The sequence below is a fragment of the Manduca sexta genome, chromosome 28, assembly GCF_014839805.1.
Source record: "Manduca sexta isolate Smith_Timp_Sample1 chromosome 28, JHU_Msex_v1.0, whole genome shotgun sequence".
Classification (NCBI taxonomy): domain Eukaryota; kingdom Metazoa; phylum Arthropoda; class Insecta; order Lepidoptera; family Sphingidae; genus Manduca; species Manduca sexta.
Window position 1 is genome coordinate 9362569 of NC_051142.1, and position 23085 is coordinate 9385653.

The 23085-nt window shown below is 37.0% G+C and overlaps 3 protein-coding genes across 8 annotated transcripts in view; 2 read left to right on the forward strand and 1 right to left on the reverse strand.

Annotated features, from left to right (window-relative positions):
- The window catches only part of LOC115445102 (extended synaptotagmin-1), a 28528-nt gene extending 18405 nt beyond the window's left edge, over positions 1–10123 (forward strand). For all 5 annotated transcript variants that reach the window (XM_030171197.2, XM_030171199.2, XM_030171194.2 and 2 more), the window contains exons 14-24: positions 4068–4157; positions 4350–4436; positions 4607–4765; positions 4842–4994; positions 5190–5352; positions 5592–5693; positions 6093–6168; positions 6303–6395; positions 6494–6590; positions 8586–8726; positions 9202–10123. In XM_030171197.2, coding sequence (XP_030027057.2) covers positions 4068–4157; positions 4350–4436; positions 4607–4765; positions 4842–4994; positions 5190–5352; positions 5592–5693; positions 6093–6168; positions 6303–6395; positions 6494–6590; positions 8586–8726; positions 9202–9288 — 1248 coding nt within the window. In that variant the 3' untranslated portion in view covers positions 9289–10123. The remainder of the gene's footprint in view (positions 1–4067; positions 4158–4349; positions 4437–4606; positions 4766–4841; positions 4995–5189; positions 5353–5591; positions 5694–6092; positions 6169–6302; positions 6396–6493; positions 6591–8585; positions 8727–9201) is intronic.
- Positions 10124–10264: 141 nt separating this feature from the next.
- LOC115445105 (nuclear cap-binding protein subunit 2) lies at positions 10265–12199 on the reverse strand. The gene is made up of 4 exons (XM_030171203.2): positions 11960–12199; positions 11642–11859; positions 11171–11273; positions 10265–10495 (listed from the first exon to the last, which is right to left on the reverse strand). The coding sequence occupies exons 1-4, from the start codon at positions 12026–12028 to the stop codon at positions 10400–10402; spliced, it is 486 nt and encodes a 161-aa protein (XP_030027063.1). The 5' UTR covers positions 12029–12199; the 3' UTR covers positions 10265–10399.
- A 448-nt stretch (positions 12200–12647) lies between these two features.
- Positions 12648–22314, forward strand: LOC115445103. 2 transcript variants are annotated; one of them, XM_030171201.2, is made up of 5 exons: positions 12652–12787; positions 12865–13037; positions 15554–15739; positions 17619–17859; positions 18640–22314. In XM_030171201.2, exons 1-5 carry the CDS (start codon positions 12700–12702, stop codon positions 18822–18824), a joined length of 873 nt encoding a protein of 290 aa, XP_030027061.1. In that variant the 5' UTR covers positions 12652–12699; the 3' UTR covers positions 18825–22314. The 2 variants fall into 2 exon arrangements, with proteins under 2 accessions (XP_030027062.1, XP_030027061.1); XM_030171202.2 differs by having other exon boundaries at positions 12648–13037.
- Positions 22315–23085: the final 771 nt, after the last annotated feature.

Consider the following 23085-nt stretch of genomic DNA (forward strand, 5'->3'; position numbering starts at 1 on the left):
CTTCGTGTGTGCTACTTCTCAAACGGCGACGGCGATGCCTGGCGTATCGACGGCGCGCCGCCACGCAAGACGCGCGCAAATGCGCTAGCTCCGCCGACCACCAGTACACCTGCCGCCGCGGAGGACGACGGAGGGCCCGGGGCATGGCGGCGTCGCAAACATCCGACATTGCCACCCCGAACCACTCCGCCTCCTGCTCGACCCGCACCGGACCCTCCGGCGCGGGGAGCCACGATACTGCCAGAGCGGCCAACCCTAGGGCCTCCTTATCAAGGCGCCGTAACGCCCACCGCGGGCCGTCCTGATTAAGGGCACTCGGTCTACCACTGTTGGGCCGGATACTCGAGGACGCGGAGACGTCGAACCTGATATAACGATGGTCCGACAATGTCTCCACGCCCACGAGGACTCTCCAGCCCTGGACACGACGTGCGACGGCGGGGCTCCCAAACGACAAATCCACTATGGACCCGCCGTTGTGCCGCACGCACGTGTTCACCGACCCCCTGTTCAGGACGGCCAGGCCGACGGAAATCGCCCATTCCTCCAGGACCCTACCACGAGTGGTGGTCGCCGGCGAACCCCAGACCGCGGATTTCGCGTTGAAGTCGCCGGCGACGATCGCCTGGTGAGGTTGGCCCTGCTCAACCAGGGCCCCCAACCGAACGAGAAACGATTCGAACTCGGCCAGGGGTCTGTTGGGGGAGAAATACACTCCTACTACCCACAAGTCCCCCAACAGAGCCGCGACGCATCCCTGGCCCTTCTCCACTTTTGCGAAGGGCGGGGAGCCAACGGCACCCTGGGTGATGATGGCCACCGACCCGTCAATGTCTCCGACCCAGTTATCGCGGGGCGGGACAAAATACGGTTCGGCGACCACGGCCACGTGCACCGACCACTGCGCCAGGCTTTGGGACAACAGGTCCTGGGCGCGGGCGCAGTGGTTTATGTTCGCCTGGAGGAATCTAAACTCCATTATTGATGGGCGACTTCCTCCACTTCCATCTCGGCCACCACTGGTTGCGGTAGGCTCGCCGCCTGCGACTGGGACGGAACCTCAGCCACGGCAGCTGGTCTTCTACGCGGGCGACGCCGGGTTTTCTGGGAGGACGCGGAACAATTCTTCCCTCCAATTCGGTGCCCGGCGGGCTTGCCAGCTGCGGCACACAAGGCGCAGTTGAACTTGTCTGCGCATTGCCGGGCTTTGTGGCCCGGCTTGCCGCAGCGGTAGCACAACTCACTACGGTCAGTAGAACCGTCGCAGCTCCCTCGCACATGCCCTTTCTCGAGACAACGGTAGCAACGCATAGGCCGCACCTCGAGGACGGTCACTCGTGCAACGACCCAGCCTATTTTAAGACGGCCCGCTTTTATCTTTTGGGCCGCCTTGGTGGGCACCTTGGCCCAAACGGCACCCATGCCGGATCTGTCTGGGCGGACTTCCCCAACTTTAATCGCCTCCGCAGCACACCCGCCAATGCTAGATAAGGCCGCCTTAACCGTCTCGGAGGTGGCCGCAAAGTCCAACCCCGAGATCCGCAGCTCCGAGCACTTGGTGGGCCGGGAGACAACCACATCCCCCGAGTCCCCAAAACATTCCCTCAGCCGAGCGGCGAGGGAATCGGCCTTCTGCTCGGACTCAGCCCCGGGCACCTCGTATAGCATGGCACCCGTGGCTGCATATTTAGGCCTGAGTCTGTCGATTTGCAGACCAGACAGATCCACTCGCCGCTGGGCGTCCGTGAGTACTCCAGCGTACGTTAGCCCCTTCTCAACGGCCGCTGGTGTCAATGATATGACTACCGCGGCTGACTTCGGCGGCCGGAGCTTCGGCTCGGAGCGCTTGGACGACTGTCGCGATGGCTGTCGCGGTGCACCGGACTTGGCCTTCTTCTTCCTCCCCACCACTTCGGTCCAGGCCGTATCCATGGACACAGGGGCCGGCGGAAGTGGACTAGGTTCCTGTGGGGCTTGCTGCACGGGGGGGGCGGGCTTGTTCTTTCCTCTCCCCTTGGTCTTTTGTGGAGCATTCTGTGGTGTCGGCGCCAGAGCGGCGCCCTTCTCGCCTTGAGTACCCTTTTTGGCTACACCTTTGGCTACTTTTACGCCAGATGGCCCGGCAACTGCAACGCAGGACGGGTTGTTGGAGGGAGTGACAAGTGGTGTCAGCACAGGTGGAGCGGGCTGGGCAGCTCTACTGCCCTTCGCTTTGCCCTTAGCCTTGGTGGTGGCGGACTGAGGTTGCCCACCAACAAATCCTTCCCTGAACTGGGAGCTCCACTTGCGCGGTTTTTGTTTCATGGGCCAAGGGAGGTCTTTGAGCCGGACCCATGAGAGTCGACTCAAGTCTGGCCTGCAAGCGGGCTTCCAGCTGCTCTATGGCGTCTTCAGATGGTCTCGCACACAGAGCCTTCTCCAGTTCTTCTATACGTCGTCTGAGGGAGGCGTTCTCTTCCGTCATCTTGCTCATTGCCGTCTCAAGGCGCGCGCTGTGGTCTCTAAGCGCCTTCGTCTCCTGCTCGAGTCGAGCATTTACCGTCGCCTGCGGTTGGTTGACGTATTTGGTTATGGTCTCAACCACCGAGTTCAGAGCTCTTTGGCTCGTGCCCTTCAAGTTGCCTGATTTGCGGATAATCAGCCGCACGATCTTGCTGCAATGAGTCAGGTCCTCTCGTAGAATGACTCTCGGTCCGTCTAGCTCTATCGGAGGTATTTCAGGATCCACAGAGGTTTTCAAGTACTCTTGAACCCGTTCTTCCATTTCCTCGTCCCGCTGGATCCGGTGAGCCTGCCGTCTTTGAGTTCTTAGGTCACGTTGTGCCTTGCCTGTTTTTGAAGGCGGACCGGTATCTGTGCCGCTTTCCGAGTCGCTAGACGGACGAGATCGCGACCTCACCGAAGATGTTGCACTTCCCGCCCAAAGGCGTCCTCTACGGAGCCTCGTGATAACGCCACTCGTTTCAGGCTCAACGACCGAGGTCGGAACCGCAAATTCAAAATCACCTGCTGAACCTTCACAGGGCTGTACGCCCACATCTCCTCCTATAACTTCTCCTCCTACAATCTTTCCGTCGTCAGGATTGCTCCCTCCGACCTCCGCCCCTCCAGCCCCGGATTCGGGAACCGGAGTAGGCAATCTCGTCAGTTTTTTTTTGGTTGGGTTTTTTAAAATATTTGCATCCATGAGATTCCCACGAGTATGGGGGAAAGGGTGGTCCGCCCAGGCAGAGCCCCCTGTACCTGGGTAAGCCTAGCGTAACCCGCACAGAGTGTCGGCCGGTACTCTGGCGGGGGTCGCACTCGAGACCGAACTACCCATCGGCCATGCATCCTCGCGGTGCGCCGCCGCTTGGGATTCGGGGTGATTTTTATAGAGGTTTTTCTTCCTCGCGGTCCGGGCGGTTAAGCCAAGACCCTCGGTCCGGCAGGAGCGCGAGACATATCCACAGACCTCCACACCGGATTACGATCTACGACGGCGACAATGGGAGAGAGAGACCCTCCCACCGCCTGCTCGGGGCGGGGTGAGCGCACACCGAGCCCGTCGACACCCCCAGGACAGAACCAGGAGCCGCCCGAGGTGGGCCCTCCGGACCAATCGTCAACTAAACGAGACGACGATCGCCGCAACAGGCGACGACCGCCAACCACCATGTTGTCAGGATATTCGCCGACGCGCAGATCAGCCTGATCGGTATGATCGACGCGCCGTTGCCCAGGGTGCACCACGAGGAGGTTTCCTGACCTAGCACCCCTTCTCTAACGTACCTGCCATTATCATCATATTGTCTGTGAATCCCCGTGCGAGATATAATCTCCATTTATATTTTTGCCATACAGTTCCAGTCCAGCTTCCGAATTATGTTTATAAAATTTTCAGTAATCAATAAGTTTAATCTGGACACTTTTTAGAAAAAGGTTATTCTGTTGATGACATGCTTGTGCTTGCTCTCGTCGCCTTCAGGTTTTATCTCCACTTCCTCACCCTGCCTTACAAGGAATAAAGCCATAGTTTCAAAAATAATATTTTTGCGTGTAACGTAACCTATTTTTATAATTTACAGTGGCAAACCCTACAACAAGCGAAACATGGGAAAGTTCATCTCCGTCTGTCTTGGCATCGTCTGTCTTCTGACGTGACGGAACTGAGTCGAGTAAGTATTCTATATGTTTAATTCTAAGTTGGATACCTCTTTATGAGATTTTTCATGTATTTATTTTTTACTAATTTATAATTTGTTCATATAATATATGAACACATGAGAGTGGGTGACCATAGTATATAGTATATAGTATGTCACTCACTCTCATGGATCGTCAGGTAACATATATATATTTATTTTTAGGCATTAACGGAGACATTACTCATTAAGAGTGGTGACCTCAGTTCTGCAGTCTTGTCCGTCTACATTGATTCGTGCAAAAAGTTGCCGGTAAGTGTATTTATGTATATCTAAATCCACTTTTCTATATATATAAAAGTGATATTGTAGTAACACTTCTCAGTTCTCATGAATACAGACAGTTGTATGTAATATACATTACTTTACTAAGCGTACTTTTTATATTTCTGGATATTTTCCATTTGTGCTCCATGTTTCAGAATGCACGCTCGCAGGCTCGTCCTGATCCATACCTCACTGTGACAGTTGGCAAAAAAACTGAAAACTCCGCCGTTCAGATGAGAACTGACGACCCTGTTTATGAGATCGGGTACTCTTTCCTAGTACAGAACCCCGAGATTGATAACATTGAAGTTAAGGTAATAATTCAAATCGAATATTTTTTCTTCTTTTGTCTTAGCCAAAAAGTAAGGTAATCATTTTGTCTTTTTCTAGGTGCTAGATCAAAAGACGGGAGGTCTACTTGGCCAACTTATCTATAGCATTTCGTCACTGCTGAAGCAAAAGGATATGAGCATGTTAACTCAGCCGTTGACTCTGCAAAGATCTGGTCCTGAGTCGAAAATTATTATGTCCATGCAGCTAAGGGTAGGTTTTTTCTCTACCTAAGTTCCTAAGTAATCTGCTTGCTATTATTTGATATTTATATATAGTACACAATAGGTGCAATAATGTGTAACTTGCTTGAGTATGTTGGCTATGTCAGTGTTAGTAGAAGTAAACCAAATATATAACGTGCGATGCCAGTTACAAATCAAGGATGATTTAAAAATGTTGCGTTAGATATTGAAAGACGCAGTGAAGGAAGAGGATGCGGAGTTGGAATCAGTAGAGCAGCCTCCAGTGGAGCCCTCGCCCCCGACACCGGCCGCTAGTCCCACGCCCTCCGCCGAAACAACCGACGGCACTGTAAAACCTGAGCCGATTGTCCCTAACGACGAGCCAGGTATAACTTCAATAGATACTTGATTTATTTTAACTTTTTTGTACACTGAAAGATGCAGTTTAACATAAAAAAAAACAATAACGGCAGAGAGGTGGTACAATTGGCAGGAATTATCGCTCGATGAAATTAAATAATATTTTCAGAATAATATATGATTTGTTTTTGTAATATTTTGTAGTACGTGTATGCAAACTATTACTTTAGGTTCAAACAAGAGAAAAATAAGTTCTTACGATTAGTTCCAGTTCAGCAAAATACTGAATCTAAGAGCGCTGATGAAGTGTCCCAAGATAACGCGTCTCAAAAGTCTATCCCAGTAGAGCAGATTGAAAAAGAAGTTGGTAAGTTTATTTATTGTGTAATAACTATAATTTTTCGTTAACATTAGTTAGCATAGAAATTAGTAAATATTTTTTAAAATAACAATGAATAATAATTTCATGTCATTAGATACTCGAATGTCCGCAGGTTCAAATCCTAAGGGCACACACCTCTGACTTTTCTAAAATTATGTATGTATTCCTTGTGAATTAAAGTTTTAACGGTGAAGGAAAATATCGTGAGGAAATCTGCATACCCGAGATGTTCTCAATAGGAATTTTGAGTATGTATGAAGTCTACAAATCCTCACAAGACGAGCGTGGTGGGTTGAGCCCTAATCCCTCAGTAGTAGAAGAGGTCCGCGTCCGACAGTGGGACAGTATATAATACAGGGCTGATATTATTATTATTATTTTTAGATACTCCTCAAGAATTTCAACCGCCTGTAGGTCGTGATTCTCCAAAACTTATCCACAGGACATCATCGCTGACCACGTAAGAAAATTTAACTGCAAATTACAAGTATTGAACGATTCATGCTAATTATCGAATTCTTTCCCATTCTCTAGTGCGTTATCGATGTCTTACTTGTTTTGTGTGATGTATCATCGTGTTTCTATCTGGTACAGGTCGGCAGGGGAGGCTGGGCTTGGTCGTATCTTACTTTCTCTTCGCTATAGTATGCAAAATCAAACTTTGTTCGTAGTTGTTCATAAAATTATGTGAGTATTTGTTATGTGGTTCAATTTATTGATTTTTCTCCCACGAAATATACTTATATTTAAAATTAAAATTACTTAATTTTCTATGTACTCTACAGGAATATACCATTGAAAGACCCAACTAACGTGCCTGATCCATACGTCAAATTGTACTTGCTGCCTGGACGCTCCAAAGATTCTAAAAGAAAGACTGTGGTAAGTATCTAAAATTATAGAATAACTTGGGTGGTATTATTTGTAACATGAAAACATCATGACATGTGTGAAACGGGGTTGTACGTAACTAACGATATTTTTAAACACATTGGAAACAAAGGGGTGTTATAAGTTTAAGACGTGTCTTCATGTACATATCCGACTGTGGCCTGTAACTTCCGAATGAATGAACCAATTTTAATCTGATCGAGGAATATCCAGGCGTTAAAATATCAGCAGCTCTTACAGGTCCGACTTATTTGTAATTTGGTATACAATTACTTCGATGGTATTTCTAAGACATGGCAAGCTTGCGCTGATGCTGCAGCATCATGTAGTCTGCGGGATAGCTAACTCCTTAGCAGTGATGTACAAAATACCCTGTACAAAGTATCTGGAATACAAAATACAAAATACTTTTAAATTAAGTATTTCAGATACCAGATACAAAATACTTTCGAGAAAGGTATTTGAAATAATAGATACAAAATAGGTATCTTATAAATACTTTTTAAAAATATAAGTACTTTTGTAAGAAAACAACATTTGAATTTAAATTTGTTTGTTATAGATCATCATTATAGATCACAAGAATAATTATTTTAATTTTAAGTTAGATTAAACAAAACCAGCTCTTCAAACATCTTATCACTCATTTTCCTTCGATGAGGCCGCATGATCATACCCCCATAAGAAAAAAGTCGTTCCACAGAGGCAGAGCTCGGCAAACAAGTGTATTTTAAATTTTTTATTTTTTATTGTAGTGTAAGTATTTAAGCTCTTTAGGCTTATGTCTTTATTATTAAAGTATTGCAATGTTTCTAAGTCAGCAGCGCTGGCAGGAGACCCCGTGTTTTCACCACTTGCAATAGAGGAATCAGAATCCTCTAAAAAGATGTAATAAGATTCATCCTTTCACTTATTTAATATCACATTCTACATTGTCCAAAGCCTCAGATTCTTGTTTTTTCAGATCAATTTATTTTTCGTGTTTCAGTCAGTATAAGTTCTTTTACATATTCTTTACGCTCTTTTGGTACCCACTTCATTTAAAAAAACGGATCGGATCGAAAGGAAGTATATAGTATAGAAATAGATAAAGTAGCTGAATAAAATAAAGCTTACGTTTCCATATTTACAATCTCCAATTTCACAAAAGTAATCGAAAAATAACTGATTTCAAATCAATCATAACTATTCATAACAGCCGGTGAAATTTGTAGAAAGAAAGAGTCGCTATTTATTAATTTTTCCTCAAGTATAGTGTCCAAGAACGGCTCGGTCAGTTCTACGCATTTATTTTATAAACGACACCAAATAATCTCTACTTTTTCTAAAGTATTTTATCAGAAAAAGTATTTATAAAATACTAAGATACTAAACAAAAGTATTTAAATACAAGATACAAAATACTTTCTAAAAAAGTATTTTAGATACAAGATGAAAATACGTATTTTGTATCTTGTATCTGTATTTCAAATACTTGTATCTTAGATAAGTCACATCACTGCTCCTTAGCAACTTACAGCAGATTTAGCGTTTTGGGCTCATAGGAATGGTTTCAATAAGTAGGCGTTAGTAAGAGGCGAGGATCTCTCTGTGATGAATTCCCATAATGGAGAAAAAAAAGTATTTTAAAAATATTGAAATAAATAATAGATAATTAAAAATTTTAATAACCCCTGACACACAAAAACCATTTGAAAACTAACTCAGTTTCCCCACGAGACGACATTTTAGGCCAAAACATATCTTGGTTACTTCTTGATAGGAAAAGGACAAACATATTATTTTTTTTTACTTTTTGGAGGATTTTTGTGTGTCAGGGTTTATTAATATATTTTTTTTCTTAGTGTAAAAATTATAATCGGCAGTTAATAACGATATCCTCGTGAGGGCCATTTTCTAAAACTTTATGTAACACCTTAAAAGTCATACCTGCACTGAGATAAAAGGTTACTTGTATAGCAGTAATCTTTTTTATGGAAATTGTAGGTGGTGAAGGACAGTTGTATGCCGGAATACGACGAACAATTTGAGTGGGTGATCCCATTGGCTGAACTGCACTCGAGGCAGGTGGAAGTGACAGTTGCTACACACAAAGGCTTCCTTGGCGGTAGCCCGGTTATAGGACAGGTACCTATGTGTATTTTATTTTATTTGACAATAGTTGTACAAATTAAGAGGATGATTATGGTGTAACACACCTGTTGTTTTTATCGCGCGATGCGTATGTGTATGCAATCGCTACACGGTTTTTTAAAGAATCTCTACAAAGGGATGCGAAAGCACATGCCTACCGTGTTTTACAAAACGCTAATACAGGATAGCGGCAGACGCATATTATGCTGTACTTTATGTAACCGATGTGCACACAACTATTGGGTGAGCCGAATGGTCGTAACGCTAATATTCACATACAATCAAGTTTGCTACGCATGCGCGAGACAGCACGTGGCGAACCACACAGGTGGTGGTTATACATTATATTGGCGTCGTATCCAACACGTGGACATCATCTGACTCGCTAGCTTATTTTCCGGACTAATATATATTTATTTAAAGAAAGACTTATGTAATAACTCATGACATCATAATTATTGATTTTCAGGTGATAATACATCTGAACCAATACGACTTTCGTGAAGCGAAAACACTGTGGTTCGACCTTCTGCCAGAGTCCTCCCCAAGGGACTGATTAGATTGTCACAAATGTACAAATCATTTATGTTGTTAACATTCAAGTACTTACGAGACTATTTAAAGCATTTCTATAAAAGCATTAACCTTCCATATTATGATCTGATATTATATTAGCATACTTTATTGTGATCTGAATGTAGTTTTATTAAAATGGTTCTAATAAGCCAGTGCTTATGAATACAGCTTGATAAATATAATACGAAAACTGCAGGATCGGTGCATTTAAACTGGCATAAACATAGCATTGTGTAGTAGCAATTAATTTAAATTTGCGTTCTAATACATTTACAAATCATTATTCACAATAACATACTTGTAGTAAGTGCGAAATGTTTTAACCGAATTCCGTAAATAATGAGGGTGGCCGCTTATACCGATTCTGTAGCTACTCAGGAGCGAGTTTTCCGAAAATGCGACTGAATCGCTATATTCGGCTTTTCTTAAAATTTGCAATGCACAAGTCAATAAGAAGCAACTGTATAGTTGTGAGACCATATCCATTCAGCACAGCTATTAGCCACAAAAACATAGTCGGCGTACACCATAATTGGTAATAATAAATTATGCACAAACTTATTAAGCAAACAATTAATGTTTAATATTAATCAGTAACATATTTTCTTATGTTTTCTCAAAAAGAAAGTGATAATATTATATTTACTTATAATATACATTAATATTTACACTTGTTTACTGTTACAAAGAGTTTTAATCATTGTCAATCATAAATCTTTAGTAAATGTAATTTATTATTGTGACTTGATTGATTCAGTGTTGAGCTTATGATTACGCCTTAATTTTTGGAAATAAACAATTGTTTTTTTTCTGAGCTTATAATGTCTTATTTTGTATGAAATAAATGTTTTAATAGAACTTGTGTATTTTGTTATTGTAAACACTTTCCTGCTTAATACTAGAACAAAACATTCAGATAAATGTTGTATAAATATATGTAATGATAAATATGCAGATTATATGAAATAAAATCTTTAATATCTCATTCTGCTGGTACTGAATGCATCTTGTATCAATAATTCCAATAGTACAGTCTTTCACATAATAATGTATAGATCCACACTTACAATATGTTATGTTACACTATGTTATCAACGCTCCAGATTGCTTGGAGTAATTTTCTGTGCAATTATCTTCCCATAGCCACCGCGGCCACCATCATAGTCAGTTCTGTATTCATCACGAACCTGAAAATTATGCATAACAAATTTGAGTCTATCAATATAAAAGTACTTTAGAAAATAATACTTAATAGAATACATAATGATACAATGTAGGGTGTATTATATAATACAAGGTGTCTTATAAATAATCTCATTTTGTTTTGTCTATAATATATAAACATGTGGGAGAAGAGATCAGGTGGTAAAATATTTCAATGGAAGCAGCGCATTTCTTTCGTACATGACTATTACAAAAATAATGATTTTGTGATTTTTGAAAGAACTATCATTTATATGACATAAATGCAAAATATTGAAGCATGAGAAACTGTGGCTTTTTGAAGAAACAGTTTGAGCTGCACTATTTAAGCATGTTATCATCAGTCTGAATTTGACCTAAAACCCCATAGTTAGTGTTAATTCAGAATAATATATAGCAAAGATTCTTAATTTCAAATTCCTGCTCAACTAAATAAATAACATTTTACTGCTTGTTGAGATGAGTGCAATGAGTGAAACAGTTTCCATTTGGATACTATAATTTTAGGACATAATTTTCCATCAAGTATAGAATACACAATAAACAGATTTTAAACAAACCCTTTAGCTTTTTATTTTATCATTGTTAAAACATATATAATATATGAGACAACTATGTCATCAAGGCACAGATAATACCAATACCATAATATATAGTACCTGTCCTCCTGTTTTGCCTCGTCCATATTGCCTTCCTTCTATGAATCCTGCGTCCCAGTCACATCGGATGATTCTGTCATCTAGTCTAGTACCATTTATATATCTGTAAAGTTTCATTAAACTTGATAATTCATCTTAACATTAAAACCACATGCAAAAGCTCAGCAGGCTAAGTGCTAAAGCTCCATTACACACAGGTTGAGTATAGCTGGTTTGTACTACTAGAGATTGAAAATATTACATTAAAACAGGTATCTACTTATTTCTCAATTGTTTCTTACAATGGAAATATTTTAAAAGAAGTTATTGTTTGTATAAAAGTTTTTAACCTACGTCATTTTAATGTAAATAAACATAAAAGGCTTAGCACAGTTAGAGTTTATTTACTAGCGTAGATGAATCAATAATAGTTATTATAGAGTATATTTGTTGGTTGGCTGGTTGGTAGATTGGTTAATTGATAGAACTAACCTCATACAATTTTCAGCATCTGGTCTAGCATAATATTCTACAAAGCAGAACCCACAAGGTGTTTTCTTATACTTGTCTAAGCCCATAACAACTCTTCTTATGTCACCACAACGTGAAAATAGTTCGTATATTTGCTCTTCTGTTGTGTAGAATGACAGGTTACCAATGTAGAGTGTTGATGATGCCTTTAACAATTTCTCTTGTTCACTACGAGAGCCCTGAAATCAACAAATTTAACATGTATTCGTATAATATGTATTACTGCACAATATTTGTGTTTTAATAAACAATGTAAACAATAGAACCCATGAACAATACCTTAAAATGTTGATCACGATAGGAACTGATTTCAATGGACGAATTCATGGAATCGTAACTCCGCTTCATCTTAAATAATAATCGAGTGTCACAGTACGATATAATAAAATTTTACAGATTAAATATAACTAGTTCCACACAATTTATAAACTAAATCCAATGAGCAATCTGGACTAAACATGAAAACTAATAAAATTGACAACCGAAGAAAGTAAAATGACAGCTCATTGCACAGCGCTGTAAAGTCGGGCTTATACATCCGTTTTTCAGATCTCAATTCAGACCGGAACTCAGAATCTGAAAACCATCCCAGCAAATTTTAGTACCTATTTGAAATAAATAAAATATGGAAGCGAGATCATACTAGACCATATAGTCCAAAAATATATTTTTTTATACTCACTTACTTCTCACTCCGTTGGCTAAGTGATACAAAGTGGGTCTTGGCTCCGAATTATTTTTTAACCTTCTTATACCCATGGGCTTTGAACGATGGATGTCACACGCATCTTTCTAAATTTTACAAATTTATAAAGGGTACAGGCACAGAGAACCATCTCGTTTATGCAAAAATGCCTGTCGAAAAGCGTCAAAGTCCGTCAAATTGAATTGGAAGCCACTGCGTCAATTACTAAATGATCCGTTTTTATATTTTTCATTGAAAATGGAGAATTATTCAGGGGTTTTCTTGAGAATACAGAAAACAAATAGAAAAATAACACCACGGGAAACTGCAGCATATGCTGACAGATGGCCAAACAACATCTTGCCAAGAAGAAAAAAAGTGCTCCTTTGACAATTGTTTGAATTTATTTTCCCGCAATTTAAGTACGGTAACAGACGGTCGATGTGAGACAAGTTTGCATTGAATTAAATTTTAATTAAAATCAAAGTAATTGTTATAGAAGAACTCGTCTTGATATACAAAACTAGATCAAATATGAGTTTTTTTGACACGTATGATAATTTAGATGAAGAGGTGAAGGAACTTTTACAACATTACAAACACAAAAAAGCTACAGGCTATGAACCATGCACATTAGAAAACTTCAAACTTCAACTTCTGAGACTTAGTGAGGTGAGTATATTACTTATTTTATTTATCAGCCTTGAAAACTAACGACCGAATTAGGATATTAGAAATTGTCAGAATCTATCTAATAAAAGATATGTTATGTATACCTATATTTAACTATTATAATAATAATAATAATAAAAATACCTTTAAAATAAAGAGAATTGACCATAATAATAATAATACATATTTTATTTGCACAAACAAAATATAACAAATAGGAATACATAAATACTTAATTAAATTATTATTAGTATGTAATGTTAGTGCTTATAACTAATTTAAAACAAAACAATTGACAGGGGGCCCCAAACTAGGCAATGCCTGTATTATTAGCCTATATTAAACGTACACATACATGTAAGATTAAATGATTGCAGATGATGTAGATTGTAGGGTATTGGTAAATATAAAAAAAAACTTTTATACTGGAATAGAATTTATCCAGCGGTTATAGACATAGTTTTAATATTATGTTATTTCACAAACTATAGCCAACATCTGAAACCCAACTAGAAAAACAAGAAATATTTATGGCTCAATTTAAATAAGGAAAATGATCATAATCGCTAGGCTAAAACATTTTACTCTATTTATTACAAATGTGTGCAAAGAAAATTTTAGGAATAATATGAAGTAAAAAGTAATTACAAACATTTTGCCAATACAATAGAAGAAACTGAACATTATCTTATGTATCAAAATAATATTAGTTTTCTAATTTTAGCACAGCTTTTTATATTTAAATTTTCTCCTGCGTTTTGAAGACTGCAGCCTTAATGGTCACTGGGTATATTGAAGTGTTGGTCATCTGAAAAGTCAGAGTTACAATATCTACCAACATTTTATAATTATATCATTTTTTTTTTGCTATTGATGGTCTGATCTATGCACAATGAATTGATTGAATTATGTTGACTCAATTATTTTTTTCCTTCTCTATAGTAACATGTAATTGTATTTAATTTATCATCAACGTTATAGTTTACTAAGACAATCATCTTTATGTACATAAATGTCTACCACTCAGTAATAAACATAACTTGGATAATTTTCCTTTTACAAACCATTTATATTATGTAGGTATAATTGAGACTTAAAATTTACAAACTCCCAAATATTTTTTACTTCAATAGACATAAAACAACAAATAATAAATATAACTTCAAAAACCACAAACTAAAATATTATTTAACATTATACTCTATATTAACTTTATTTGGAGTTGGTGCCTAATTTAAATAAATAATATAATTTGGAGAAAACAGCTGTGACACGGATAATTAAAATAATTAACGTGACTCATGACAGGGTCGACATATTCTCAGCCACTTTGAGTGAAATCGAGAGAGTTGTTTTAAGGCGATACCTCAAGGTCCATTTTCATACATTTTGTTTCGGCTTTAATCTGGGTAACTAAACAAGTATTGGCAAGTAAAGAATTTAAATTCACGTCTAGTTAGTGATTAGTTCTCGCAGTTGAAGAAAAACGTAAAAATAATTAATAATCATGGATATTTCGGCCTTTAAAATTTAATATGACGAAATTTTAAAGGCAGAAATATCCATGATTATTTTTACGTTTTTCTTTCAACTGCGAGAACTAATCACTAACTAGACGTGAATTTAAATTCTTTACTTGCCAATACTTGTATGAAAATGGACCTTGAGGTATCGCCTTAAGTCTGATTTGTTATGCAGGATGAATATATAAGATTGTTACATATTTCACAGTATAAAAATATTGAGCATATATAAAAAAAAATATATATTTGATAGTATATGTTAGAATATTGTAGTATTAAGTAGTGGATTAGTTAACAGTTACCATAGTTAATAGTGACAATATTGTATTAGGTTTAAGGTACCCGTAAGGATATTGTCAAAATGTTGATAAATAAATAAATAAATTTGCTGATTTTAAATTAGGTATTGGCTATCATATACTTGTTTGTGTATTTACTTAGCTTACTGGCAATTTAAAACAGGTACTGACTCCAAATATACAGTTAATATTATGTGTTTACAAATAGGTAAATTATTTTGGTTTGTGTTATTTTTTTAAGTGGGTTAAAATTTTTGTTCAATAGATTTTATTTATAACTTTTTTATGCAATTACAGCAATCACGGGTAATTTGCTGTAAATTATTGCAGAGTTATTAGTTTAACTCAAAATATCTTTACCTGATTCTAATATTATATTTAATATGTGTATACTAAAACCTCTGAAAAAATATTTTCAAGATCTATAATTTAGAATAGAGAAAATGAAAATGATATTGTGTACTATTTTTGGTGAACCACAAAATCTGGCATCAAAATATTGGTTTTGTTTTTATTAAATATTGTATAAGTTCTAATAAAATAAAATTGATCCACCATTATTATAATAAGTATGTGTTGTTTAGTTAATACTTCCAAATATTTTATACTGTAATTTTGTATAATGTGGGTCACTGTTTATAGAAATCATTGCCCTCGGTTGTCTTTAATATTGCAATAAATTTCATGTTTTCAGGAGTTTGATTTACTCAACATTAATTATATTTTCAATCCATACCTTGACATAAAGGATAATACTTTGGAACCTGTTGCTCTGGTGAACCTCATTAACTCAGTTTGGACATTGTTGCATTATTATAAGAATGTGAATGAGAAGGCAGACAGATTAGTGGAGCTTGAGCAGAACAATAAACAATTAAATGTGAGTACAATGTTGTGTCATTGTTCCAGTAGCATAAAATAGTTAATGGACTGTAAATAATAGGACTCGAACCTCAGTCTAGTAACCATTATATTCTTTGGAAGCAATATTTACCTTATTAATTATGTATTTGTTTTTGGCCATTCTATATGTTACGTGTCAGCTATTGCGCGATCTAAGAATGTGAATAGTTTCAAAGTTCCACATTTTATTCGGATTTTTTAATTTTTTTTTGTAATTAAACAAATAATATTTTATAGTAGGAAAATAAATTGTCCTTTCACTTCCAATAAAAAAAAAACCTAACAAATACGATCTCAGTATCGTGAAAAAAATATTTTTGTGTACAAAAATCATTAATTTTGACAAAAGATTATAAAATGTCATAACTTTAATACTAAATCTTATGCCCTTCGTCCGCGGGGCTACTGAACGACTCGAAGTTTTGTACGCATAACCTACCAGTCGTTTGTTAATAGCCGCCAGACAATTTAGCTATGTTCCGCACACGGCACGACCTCACAATAACGCATCGTCTACATTCTTTGTGATGTCTTCCCAAATACCAGAATGGAATCTAACCTAGGTGGGTTTCAAGTATATAATAAAATTTATTCGAACCAAAGTCTGACCTGGTCCCTAAGTGCTAAAACTTGTTTGTATTACCGCCTATCAAATTGCCTGCAAAGACACAGAATTGAAAGCCTTTTGAAAATGCAAAATGCAATCATCATTATCTACTTAGCATCCACCAGCCATCTCATTGCGAAAACTGTGTCTAATGTACAACTCTCGATTTAAAATCCGTATTTACACTTGGAGACAGTACCTAAATTCTTTACCTTGGAGTGCTTCATAGTGGACACAAAATCTTAATACTGCAGTACCTAGTTCTCATAAGCTTATGATTATGATTCTGTAATACACATAAAATTTCCATTTCCTGCCTATCTTTCTAAATAATTAATATCAATGCATGTTAGAGGCAGATTAGCAAGCCCAGAATCTCCCCGAACTTCACCTCTCGGTGACACAAAATGCGTACCACTGCTAATCCTGGCTAAGAAGAGTAGCAGTGCTGTGAGAGAGCGAGATAATCTCGTAATCACCAACACTGCCCTTTTCCTCAAACACGGGAGTTGTTAACCGGCAAGGGTTTGGATTATTTTCGACGTTTAGGATGCGGTTAAAGAAGATATCTAAAACGTTCACGTTAAAAGTGTTCATCGCCTTTCACACCTGGTTAGGGACGTTATTACCCCGCACCGCCCTACAGTTCTTCATTCAAGGAAGTCTATTATGGACCTCTTTAGATTAGATGGCATGTTGATTCCTTCCTAACCGAACTCAACTGAGATCAACTAAGTACGCAGGAAATATTATAGTGCACGAATGTGTGCGCCATATATAGGTGCACTCTCTGCTCCGTCACTCTCACAGTCCGGTGAAACGGCAATCCAACATGACCGGAGAGAGATCAGGCGCAGAACCAATGGTTTTACGTGCTTTCCGAGGCACGGGGGTATCAAACCGCCAACTTCCCGACTCCAAGTTGCGACTCAGTAATTTTAAAGCTGGAAAAACTCGAGTCACAATTATTTTGTCCCGTCCCGGGATTCGAACCTAGGGCCTTAGCGTGGTTGTTGTACCGTATACAATTACAGCTATGCCTCCGAGACAGTCAAATAGGATAAGTATAACTAATACCAGGTTACAGAAAATATGTAAAATTAAGGTTTTTTGATAAATGTTCTATCCAATACTAAAGATTAACTAGATTAGCGCGTTCAAACAAACTCTTCAGCTTTATTCAGCTTCAGCTTAATAGTATAGTTATACAAAGATTGTACAAAAAAAATATTAATTACTTAAATTTTAGGCTCATATCAAAAGACTTAAAGAAAAGATTAGTTTAGAGAAAAATGAAGCAAAGGCATGTGTTGCTTCCGCGCAAAAAATAGCAGACCGCAGTGATACGATGCTGCAGACCCTAACAGAGACACGAGCCAAACTGTTGAAAGTGACCAAACAGAAAGCAGCCAGCGAGAAGAACTTACAGAATGAAATAGCAAGACTTAAGTTGCAAATAGAAAAGTTGAGTGATAGACTAAGGAATAAAGGTGTGTTAATTTTTGTTTTTTCATTCGATAAGCATATATCCTACGTGAGCGGCGATCGCGATACATTGCGGCACAACGTTACATTGCGCTACTTTGTGAACTACTATAATTATTATCGACATAAACAAAGTATAGGTTGTTTTGATCGCGTACGTCGCGATCAGTGACGCATCGCGTCGTGGTCGTCGCTTACGCTTAAGTACCTTCCTTGACACGCGGTTAAAGTTAAAATGTAAATACAAAAATGTTTGAAATATTAAATTTTGTTTTTATTCCATTCATTTGTCAGCCTTTACGAAGTTTGCATAGTAACGTCATTTTGCCTGACGTCAGGTTTTTCTAGGTGATCCAATGGCAGATATTTCTGTTTTTTTTTTATAATGTAGAAGGTACTCGAGCGTATTCTTCACCAGATGGTAGGTGATCACCGCCTTCCATGAACCTCTGCAATACCAGGGGGCACAGATCAACATAAATGTGCACATAGTACCTATAATGTCTATGGGAGTGGCGTGGCAAATGGCTATCGTGAACCAGGATGTGAATTTTCATATCTATTACAATAATTCTCTTTGGCTGGGAGCCTGGGCCCATAATTGGTTAATGTAATTAACATAAGTGTACAAACCACTGCGTATGCATTTAACGCAAAGTTTCTGTCACATATTATGTATGTTCTGTGAATCCAGCTCACATGCCAGCCACCTACAACCGAATCATAACTACCTATTTATAGTATTTGTAACAACCCTTTTGTTTTTTTCTAATAAATGTTTACAGACGTAAGTAAACCATGCAGCGACTTCTGCGACACTACATTAATGCGGTTGAAAGAAAGAGAAAAGCAACAGCGGGCGACAATAGCACACCTTCAGAAAGTCAACCAGGATCTGCTCCACCAGATCCTGGACTTAAAGGAAGATCTTCTGCTGAGTGGACTGAATGAAGTTAATATTAACAAGTAACAACTGACTGTCGGTATTATTATTATATTATTATAAATTTTGACACGACTTGAGCTATATTCAGCGATAGTTTCCAAATGCACATTATGTTAGTCTATACAAAATTGTGGTAATGCTAAAAAAATGTATGCCGTCCCACATTACGATGTCTCATTATAACATATAAGTTCTTGTCGATACAATTTGCAGACGTAATTTATGAACATTTTATAAATTATTTTGGGTGGCAAAAGCGGACATACTTGAGCTCACGATTTTTGTCCCAGACGGTGGGTAGGCAGGGTCATAATTACTGCACTTACACTTCACCGAGCTTGTATATTGAAGGCTGGAGCCGATCCGATCTTGACGAAACCTCTCTGGAGAATTATTATTTTAGTACAATAGCAACAGTCGCTCCATCTGCGAACAACATAAACGTAAACAAATTGCCGTTATGACAATCATATTTGTGTCCTCTTCACTGAAGTTTTACATTTTAATAAGTTAAATGTGGAAATTACGTAATTCTGAATGATGTCATTCGAAACTTGCGTTGTTTGTCATACCTTACTCCTATCTTGACGTACTTAAAGTTGAACTACAATGAAGTCCAAATGTAGTGAACAATGAATGCAAAGATTGATGTTTCGGTAATATGACTGGTTCATGAGAACAAAAGCAATATAAAGCATCGATAATTGCCTCTCGATTACGATTGTACCATTTTCAACCCTTTTATAGAGTAGTTATCGAACACGGAATTTTGGAAAAAACTTAAAAAAATAATATCAACATATTATTGTATTGTTTTTCAATCAGCTTATTCATATAATGTATAATTAGCCCACGAGGTCGTATAATATATGGGACTATCAGTTCCATTTATAGTTTATAGTAATCAAAATTGTTTCGAACAATTTCAAAATTATCATGTTTTAAAGCCGTTTTTACTTGTTTTGAATATTAACAAACTAAATTTATTTTTCTTTTTTTTTACTTAAAAAGGAGTTTCTGTCAAAAAGTGAGTTGAATAAAAAAAAATACGAAGCTTTAAAATCAAACTTAGCGCAGCTTTTAAACATTTTATGTTCTATTATAGAGACCTATAATGATAAATACTAGAAAAATAAACAAAGCTCCCTATTTTATTTAGTATTTTTTATCATAGAAGATTATTTGGTCTGGTAATTGCTTTATCTTAAAATAAATCTTAAATTGCTTAAAACTATTGCGTTCCAAATGGAGCCTCATAGGACAAAATCTATTGCTTTTGACCCAATCTATATGCACTTTGCTGGAATACGTAATATTTCAGTCACCCTATAACTTATAATGTGTACTTGCCACTTATATGTAACACACACACACATCATGATAATATTATTTTGTTATTTGTTACGACCGTGTATTACCACAAAGACTGTACTTAGGTTAAATATTCTTTCATAAATCACAGAAAATCCTCATGTTGTGGTAAATATTATTAAACGACTGCGTGCGTAATACAAGGGGACAAACCCGCTGACAACTAACCCAAGCGGAAAAATATTTTCTAAAGGAATAGTTTCATTCATAACTGCCAGGCCCAATTCAAATGCCCAATTCCCAATTCAGGACAGGATAATAGTAACAATGCGATGCGAAATAGCATGTACTCAGCCAGTTCAATACTATCGATGTGAACAGTCGAATGTCTGATGAAACAATCAAAGTAAAATAATTATAACTAGTTGGTGTTAAAATTGTAATATTTATTTATTCATATAGTCAATTAGTACGGGTGCCTTGTTATCAAGTAAGAACGGAGGTATCTTGAACAGGCGACCGTGTTTGAGACTAATAATTATGCTATTAACCCAAATAATTGTTTAACTAATTCCAGGGCAAATTTAAAGTTTTTTTTAAATTAGACCTGCGTTGAGTTTTAGTTTTTGTGGAAAATGAATAAGTAGAAATCTATACCGTATTTTTCCATATGTATTATGTACTTACATATTTTAGACAGACTTAATATGTATGGAAAATTAATAATTGAGGTATTCCACGTAAAAGAGAAAATCGCGAAATTTAAACTCTCATAAGTCACCTCTAGTTAACTACTAATAACTAACAGCTAAACATCTATATTTTATTAATCATAATGAAAATTAAACAGGGAGCAAAAGTCAAATAATAATTTTCAAATATTTTTGACTCTTGCCACCAGTCACAAATTTTAATATTGTTTATTTATTCTGTCACAGTTAGCACATTTATTTTTTATAATGTCGAAAGCTCTCAATACGGACTTTATTATACAGAAATAGACGACATTAACTTAAAATAGTTTAATATTCGTATAATCCTCCTATTTTTATCCATTTTGAAGTAGAAATTCAGAGATAATTTATAAAAAATTTAAATCAAATTACGGTCTGAAATTCTATTGATTTTTTTGATTTCTAGAACAGTTATCTTTACGACTAAAGACCATTTAATCATAATCATAAAGGTTCTCAAAAATTATAAATAAAAACAGTATTAAACATGTGATTTTAAATTTATTATAGGTTTTTAATTCATATTTTTAAAGTATTTGAATTGTCTGTGAATTTAATATTATTATAAGTTTAATAAATTTTAAAGTAACAAATGACAAAATGTCTTAGAATTTAAGCTTTTTTGATAATGCATAAGTAACATAGTAATCATAGTTTTGATGTTGTAATGGCACCAGTCTTCGGCATTTTACAAGGTTACATTTTTTTTTAACAAATTAAATGCAGTTTTTTGCGTCAGAATAAATTAATTGATGAGCGAAAATAGTAAAGGCTATTTATATCTTGCAGTAATGTTTAAACATTCATAAAAATCATTGAACGTAAATACAAGTTATAAAAATTGTTTAAAAACATCCCTAATCACCTATAATCGACGCTTATAGTCCAGTAATGGATACCTCACTTTTCGACAGTGATTAAGAAGCAGAGGTAACCAATTTCCAGAACGTAGATAGAATGATTGCACTGATACAGATTTTCAAATTAGTTGCCTATACATTAACAGAGCAAATGCAATTAATAGGCACTTCAAGTAAATAATTAGGCACTTACTTAGTAAAAAAATGTATAATTTTTATACAATACTTGTATAATACCTGTAACAATACGTAAAATTATACAACACGTACATACGTTAAAATATTTTAATAGTAATAATAAAAACCAAAACCTACTTCTTTAAATCTTTCACTAAGAAATGTATTCTTTTCGTGGGAAAACTAATTAAGCTCAGTTCTCATCACCGAATTCTAGAAAAAATAAACACGATTTAATTAAATGTTTATAAAAGAAACTTCAGTAACTCTTCCTTTACTTCAATTTGTCAAGAAGATAATGTCGATCATTGATGTCTGTAGATGACTGGTGCCACTACGTTATAGTTTGTTAATTAATTGGCTGTTTAAATATACGTACTTAATTATTGTAATAACAGATTACTTTTTTTTCTTAATAAAATAAATTTAAAATATATCGTGTAGTTTTTGCTTTGTTTAAATCATCTAACATTTGTCCAGTAATTGACGTAATATAGGCCTATCGACAAAAAAAAAAACATAATCACGCCTTTATTTAAACGGGATTATAGCAGGACGAACAAAGGAAAAATATACGTTCCAAGATTTTCAAGTGGACGTCAACTTTGCACGGTTTCAGGCATCATTCGGAACTTTCCCCTACTTATGTTTAAAAAGTATTGTCGGTAAAGGTCATCTTCCAAATTCTGCATGACTTCTCCATCATCCATTTGATGACTTTAACGTACATATGTATTATGATACTGTGTATTATACACACACATACAATGTTTATATTAAATACTAGTGATCCATCCCGGCTTGCCCTAGGTAGTAGAACATCAAGGCCTCAAACTATCTCCATCCCAAACTTCATCAAAATCGGTTCAGTGGGTTGGGACGCGTGACAATTTTTTAGGGATGAAAAATAGTCTATGCGCTTCCCTAGGTCTTAATCTATTCTCATACCAAATTTCATCGAAATTAATTTGGTTGTTAAGTTTATTGCCTTCAAACAGACAGACAGGCGAGGCGAACTTTGTTTTATTATATCCCCGTCCCACTATTATAAGCCTTTATGTTAATTTTCATGTATTGATATGGTGGAAAAATTTGATTATAATTCGCATGTCGGTAAAAATGAGAAGACATCAATTCTTAGTGTCCTTTTATTTATATTACGAGATTATTGATTTTTTTACTGAAAAAGACATACAATCATAC

What these genes read in the sequence shown, in the direction of transcription:
- LOC115445105 (XM_030171203.2), bottom strand. Translation starts at nt 12,028, where the DNA reads ATGAAGCGGAGTTACGATTCCATGAATTCGTCCATTGAAATCAGTTCC. An exon ending in ATCGTGATCAACATTTTAAG is followed by an intron (nt 11,860 to 11,959) that starts GTATTGTTCATG and finishes TGTTGATTTCAG; the next exon opens with GGCTCTCGTAGTGAACAAGA. An exon ending in GATGCTGAAAATTGTATGAG is followed by an intron (nt 11,274 to 11,641) that starts GTTAGTTCTATC and finishes GAAACTTTACAG; the next exon opens with ATATATAAATGGTACTAGAC.
- LOC115445103 (XM_030171201.2), top strand. Translation starts at nt 12,700, where the DNA reads ATGCTGACAGATGGCCAAACAACATCTTGCCAAGAAGAAAAAAAGTGC. An exon ending in AACTTCTGAGACTTAGTGAG is followed by an intron (nt 13,038 to 15,553) that starts GTGAGTATATTA and finishes TCATGTTTTCAG; the next exon opens with GAGTTTGATTTACTCAACAT. An exon ending in AGAACAATAAACAATTAAAT is followed by an intron (nt 15,740 to 17,618) that starts GTGAGTACAATG and finishes CTTAAATTTTAG; the next exon opens with GCTCATATCAAAAGACTTAA.